The 6,663-nt window shown below is 48.1% G+C and overlaps 1 protein-coding gene across 1 annotated transcript; it reads left to right on the forward strand.

Annotated features, from left to right (window-relative positions):
- The first annotated feature begins 4,290 nt into the window (after nucleotides 1–4,290).
- Nucleotides 4,291–5,620, forward strand: LOC125944985 (uncharacterized). The gene has a single exon (XM_049666491.1). The coding sequence runs from the start codon at nucleotides 4,364–4,366 to the stop codon at nucleotides 5,618–5,620; it is 1,257 nt and encodes a 418-aa protein (XP_049522448.1). The 5' UTR covers nucleotides 4,291–4,363.
- The last annotated feature ends 1,043 nt before the right edge of the window (nucleotides 5,621–6,663 follow it).

A 6,663-nucleotide genomic window follows, 5' to 3' on the forward strand; every position in this document is an offset into this window, starting at 1 on the left:
AGAAATTGGATTCAAGACAGTTTGGAATAATTTTACGTTATAGCGCTACACAGGTACAATATTACTACCGCCTGAAGTTATGAGCAATAAAGCTGCAAAACTGTGCACATCAACCTTAGAAAAAAATAACGTATGGATGGTCGTTAGTTGTGATGGCCAGCATGACAAAGAAATAGAAAGATACCTTGGTTAATTTGCCCAGTCAAGGGCTGGAGTGCGAGCAGAGTTTCGTCGGTCGAAGGAGACGCACCATCGCTCCTCCCAAGCGCCTCCAGACGGCTCGCGGTTCTGCCAGGCGAAGACCTCGCCGTGAGCTCGTGTTTGCTTGGGAAGCGCTTGAACGTAGGGCGCGGTGACGGGGAGCCTTTGCCCTTGCTTTTCCTGGGTTTCGCTGAACGGCTGCCGCGTTTGGCAGGCGACCGAGCGCTGTGGGGACCACGCTGTAGTCCACGCTGTGGTGACGATGACATAGACTGGGGCCTCTTGGTTAGGTTAGTATGCTTGAGCTGTTCCTGCGCCTCGTCTGGCTGACCGGCTGCACTGGACGACGACGGAAAAGTGCCCACGTTCTTTCGCGGATCCATACTGGCTTTTATGGTGTCTGTGGGATTAAACAAGGCGCGTTTTGGATCACGGGGATTCCGAACTGGCCTTCAGTGGTGGATGACTTATTCTTCTCTGAGCGAGCCGATCGGAAAACGTGCAGCGCGTGGAGGAGATGATGATGATAACATCAGAAATTTGGCACTTACCCACTGAGTGGAATCGGTCAGGAATCGGGCTGAAAGAGAATTTCAGGAGACTGGACTGGAAAAACTTCATTTAGGTCCTGCACGACGTGCTTAGCGCGTAGCGGGCGTCTCCCACGTAGGGACCGACAGGGAATACCTGGCGACCGCTTCGTGGGCCTGCTGGAGAGAATTTCAGGGGCCTTCAGTTGAAATCAGAAGTATAAAACTTCGAAGTAGAAGGAAGAGCCGACCGATCGGCTCATTCTTTTAAGTCGTGTGCAGCAGCATACACAGGGTGTCCAAACTATCTTGCACAAAGATTTAGAAGTATGCTAATGCCACGTAGGTAGACAGAACCAAGATAATGTTATTTGCCGGCGCTTGGAGATACTCAGATTATTTTTTGGAATCCGCCTAATTGCATAATTAGTTTTAATTAAATAATCAACTTCTCAACTATTGTAATTAGATGGAAGGTTTCAGTGCGAAAATCATAGGGCAACATGAAAAACTGCCGATACAGCTTGCTGTTGCGCAATACGTGCTATATAAAAGTGTTTTTTCGAGCATGAAAGAAGCCCGCGAATACACAAAATATTGCCGCGCGACTGGCCGCTCGAGGCACTTTGCGTGTGTTCGCGGGCTTCTTTCATGCTCGAAAAAACACTTTTATATAGCACGTATTCAGCAACAGAAAGCCGTATCGGGAGTTTTACAGCGAAGCTGTTTATGGCTTGGGTTCCGTGGATTTTTCGTGTCCGTCAACAAATCTGCGTGTGCAAAAACTCAGCTCCCGAATTTAATGCAAAATTGCTTAATTCTGTGCAAAAGCGTATATGTCTCATCCCTTGGATATGTATTTTCAGTATATTAGTAATCAATAGACACCACTTTCAAGATCAGTAGACTCTCAGGTAGATGATGAAACCACTGATGAAACAATAAACTTGAATCTGAATAATAGGGATTTCTCAGTGATTGCTGCTGTGTGACCCGCGTCGGCCATGTTATTGCTCTTGTTTGCTAGTGAAATGGCGCAACCTACTCTGGGGTATCGGCCATAAATCGGGCGGTGAAAGAACTGTTAATGGCCATGTATACGCTCGCATCGCCCTCTCTTTCTCGTCGTTCCAAGCGCTTGCGCGCCTAGTTTCCTTCCGCTCTGCCGGGGTGGCGGTCGCGTCGCGCGTGTCTAGTTTCCTCCGCCTCCCCGAGGTGGCGGTAGATTTCCACGCGAATGTATGCCGCCGATCAAGACCGCCGATCAAAATAAAAGTGTGTGTGCGTGTGTCTTTCTTCGGGATGACCACTGTTACCTCTGAAGAGAAATGAAATTTGCTTATACCTTTGATCTAAATTCTGTGTCCTCTCTATGTCGTGTGCTAAACTGATTCGCTGGTAAGCCACCTTTACAGCAGTGGAATTGCGCGTGATTTCGTTTTCATGTTGCTCTACAATTTTCTCATTAACACTTTTCATCTAATTATAATATTTGAGAAGTTGAATAAATAATTAAGACTAATTGTGTAGTTAGGCGGAATGCAAAAAATAATCTGAGTTTCTCCAAGCGACGACAAACAACATTACCTTGGCTCTGTCCAACTACGTTGTATTTGGATATTTTAAAATATTCGTGCATGGATAGTTGGGACACCCTGTGTATAATTCATACAAATCTTATAAATGTCATTATTTGTAAATTGTGTAGATTGTCTAACTTCAACTCATGGACTTAAGGCCTTATGCTGTCAGTGCTATTAATGCGATTAGGATTCTTTGCCTACGTCGTGCGTTTTCTATCTATCTATCTATCTATCTATCTATCTATCTATCTATCTATCTATCTATCTATCTATCTATCTATCTATCTATCTATCTATCTATCTATCTATCTATCTATCTATCTATCTATCTATCTATCTATCTATCTATCTATCTATCTATCTATCTATCTATCTATCTATCTATCTATCTATCTATCTATCTATCTATCTATCTATCTATCTATCTATCTATCTATCTATCTATCTATCTATCTATCTATCTATCTATCTATCTATCTATCTATCTATCTATCTAATATCTTACGCCGACCCAGTGGCCCACGTTGCCTACCAGCTTGGGCCACTAGGTATATATGTGGTCGTGGTCAACCAGACGAGTGCAACCATTTTATGTTGTGATTTTAGCGCCGCAAGCTGGTGCATTCCGTATCGCTCCATAATGGGGAAGACCTGTTGCCCTGTGCGGTGTGTTTAGAGACACACCCGACGTGACGCTTCACAAGTTTCCTGGCGACAAGTGCTATACGGTCGAAGTGGGTTGCCGCCGGTCGTCGCACCAACCGGACTCCTTCAGAACCCCCGGGGCTGTGCTCGGCGCATTTTACAGACGAGTGCTACGAGTTGATCGCGCCTCTCACTTTATTTTGGCGTTGCTGGCCGACTGGCTGGCGGGTTGGCCGTATGTGGAGATTCATATTCTTCATCATCGAAACCAGCGCTGTCAATGCTTGACGGCTCCAAAGAGCTAGCTCAGCTCTCCGTTTCGTTAGTACACATGGTCCCGAGGTTCAACAGAAACGTACCGTAGGGCGGAAACGTGAAGTGCCAAACGCAGACAGCTATGAAATAGCCGCTGACAAAACACTGCACCAGAGGCGAAACGCGTAGATCTCCAAACGCGATAAACGCTCCGAAACCATACGCGCAATTCGCAGCTGTTGCAAAGAGGGAGCTTTTACTCACAGTTCTTTAATGAACGAGGCATAGGCTCGAACAATAAAAAAACACTGAACAAACTGCTAAACGATTTACAGGGTCCTGCATATTACGCTGCGCATGATCGAAAATAGATTTTGCGCTCACCGCTGCGCTGTTGCTCAAGTTTTGCTGAAAAATCGCATTTTGGAGTCTATGTCGTTTAGTATAGCACTTGCCACAGTTAATTGCCTGGTTTTTAAGAAGTGCACTGCGTCGCTGCAGCAGCTCGAATCCCCATAAGTAAAGGCAAGTTTGAACTTTTTTCTTAAAAACCAGGCAATTTACTATGGCAATTGTTGCACTAAATGACGTAGACTCCAAAATGCGATATTTCTGCAAACTTTGAGCAAGAACAGTGTGGTGGTGAGTAAAAAAATGACAGCAGATCCACGAGGTGAATGATGATGAGTGGGCGAAGCTCCGGAGGGAATCATCGGATCTCCCGCTTAAGGGGACGCTAGCACAAACGCGTTGGAAACGTGCAGTACTCTCTAGTAAGGGGGAGCGGCCACAGCGTCTTACGCAGCCATTTACACATGCCGGAACGTGCACCGCGTTTGCCGACGCCATCACATGACTGCTGAGAGAGTATATCCCCCGTATTCATAAACGCTCCTCGACTTGAAGTTGACTTGCCACCGCTTTGGGCAGCGCGTTCGAAACGCGTTGAAGGTAAGGTGGAGAGGCCACAGCGTCTTACACCAGCTTCTTACACGGGCCGTAACGCGCTAGCACAAACGCCTTAGAAACGCGCTAGAAACGTGGCCTTTCGTTAATGTTGGGTATTTATAGCCATCGTGGTGCGTTTGTCCATGTCCGCTTCGTGGCGTAGTCATTCTGCTTCTGGTCACCGACGCGTGCGGACGCAGGATGGAAGGCTCTCTCCGAGCTGTGACAGCGGCCGACGCCGGCCGTGGTAACTCGTGCTTCTCCGTACCCAAGGACTACCGTATTGTTCTGCCTCCTCTGCCCACCGGTGACGGACTGAAAACCACTGTCGTCCTGCACTGCGACATTGCAGGACGGCCTTACAGGATCGACGATTTTCGCAAGCCCTTAAAGGACGCCAACTTAATACAGCAGGTGAGCGGAATCGGTGCTTACCAGATGTCACATGTCTGGTTGATAAATTTCCGGACCGAAGACGCTAAGAAGACGCTAATTCGTGCAGGCCATATCACTGTTAAGGATCGTGTGTGCCTAGTGATTGATCCTGAAAAACAGGAGGTGCGCGTGAAGATTCACTGGCTGGCTTTCAACGTCACAAACGACGCTATACGCCGCGCCTTCATGGAATTCGGAGAAGTCAAGGAAGTGACCAACGACAAGTGGAAGACTGCTGATTTTGAATCCGCCGATTCGACAAGCAGGGTTGTGCGTCTTGTCCTCCGAGATGGAGTAAGCCTCGAGCGCATTCCCCATCAGATGCGAGTTGGAGGAGGAACGGTGCTGGTTGTTGTTCCGGGTCGTGCGCCCATATGCCTGAGATGCCACACCACAGGACATATTCGCCGTGACTGCAGAGTTCCACGCTGCGCGGAATGCAAGGCCTTCGGCCACGAACAAGCTGACTGCTCAAGATCCTATGCTCGCATCGCTAGTCGCAGCGCCGCTTGCGACAGCGGTGAACTTTTAATGGACGAGGAAGACGCAGAGCGGGTTGCAGCGTCTGCAGGAACGCAGGCCGGGTCTGACGGCGAAAACGCCGGAGCGTCCTCCGAAGTAGAAAGCAGCGTCCAGGAACAGTCGCTTGCGGTTGAGACCACCGTGGTGGACGAGGCCTCGCGCGGCGCAGGAGACGGTACACAGGCGAACGCTGCGGAATCCGACAAGAGCGACGCGGGAGACGCGACGCAGGCGGACACTGCGGGGTTCGACAAGAGCGGCGCGTCTCAGGACGACGGGGGAGACGCGGCGTCGACGCAAGCCGTGAAATGCAGTTCTGCGAACATGGATGTGGACGTTCCTGCTATAAAGCGTCGCCTCGAAGACACGGTCGATCCTGTGCGCGAGCAACGACAGCGTCAACAGGCGAAGGAAGGAAACTACGTCACCGGCAAAAAGAAATGCGTCGCGAACACGCGGCGTTCGTCGTCGCTTCAGCGCGACGACAGAGCCAAGCTATAGCAACGCCGCTTTGGGGCCACTCTGCAAGACGTCGCATGGCTAAGGTAAGCACTATGCTGTCGGCCTGATCCATCAACATTATAATGGCTATCAGCAATAACATTCGAGTAGCAACGCTAAATATACGCGGGCTTTCCTCCAACAGGAAGCAGAATCACCTTTACAGATTGATAACAGAGCACGAGCTGGATGTACTTGCCGTGCAGGAAACTAAAATAGAATCACAGGATCAGACAGACAGCATGGTGCGGAAGTTTACCAGAACTTATAATGTTTGTGTAAGCCATGCAAGAGGTTTGTCGGGAGGAAGTCTCTTGCTAATACGCCGGTGTTTGGGAGGTAGTGTTGACTCTGTTACAACTGATGATGCTGGTCGCCTAATAGTTTGCGATTTTACTCTACTTGATTGCAAATTGCGGTTTCTGTGCATTTACGCCCCATCAAATTCGAATGAACGGGATTTATTTTTTCGAAGTCTTGAACAACACCTTAAAACAGATAGATTTATAATAGCACTTGGCGACTTTAACTGCGTACTGTCAGCAAGTGACAAAACCAGTCCTACACCTTACAGAGACAGCAGTACAGACATTCTTGATCAAATCATTGAAGAACACCTCTTGGAGGATGTGGGAGAGTGTTTGGGATTAAATGCATGCGTGCGATTCACGCACTTCCAAGGAATTAGCCATGCGCGGCTAGACCGTGCGTATGTATCAGCAGAGTTGTTAGCTTTCTGCCGCGAGTATCGAGTAACACACGTTTCTTTTACTGACCACAGTCTAGTTAAATTCGATATTGGTAAATTGAAAGAAAGAAGCAAATTCAAATGGGAAAATTGGAAGTTTAACGACAAACTACTGCATGATGACGATTTTGCAGCGCACATCAATGAAGCTGTTCAAAAATTACTCACCATCGACGAGACTACTCTGAGGGAACAGTGGGACCTGTTCAAACAAGGGGTAAAATTAAAGGCACTCGAATCTGCGAGTAGAATACAGCACGAAAAAAGGAAACAAGAAAAATCTCTTCATGAGTGT

This window comes from Dermacentor silvarum, chromosome 4, assembly GCF_013339745.2.
Source record: "Dermacentor silvarum isolate Dsil-2018 chromosome 4, BIME_Dsil_1.4, whole genome shotgun sequence".
Taxonomy (NCBI): Eukaryota; Metazoa; Arthropoda; class Arachnida; order Ixodida; family Ixodidae; genus Dermacentor; species Dermacentor silvarum.

Coding starts and splice junctions, on each gene's coding strand:
- LOC125944985 (XM_049666491.1), top strand. CDS start 4,364: ATGGAAGGCTCTCTCCGAGCTGTGACAGCGGCCGACGCCGGCCGTGGT.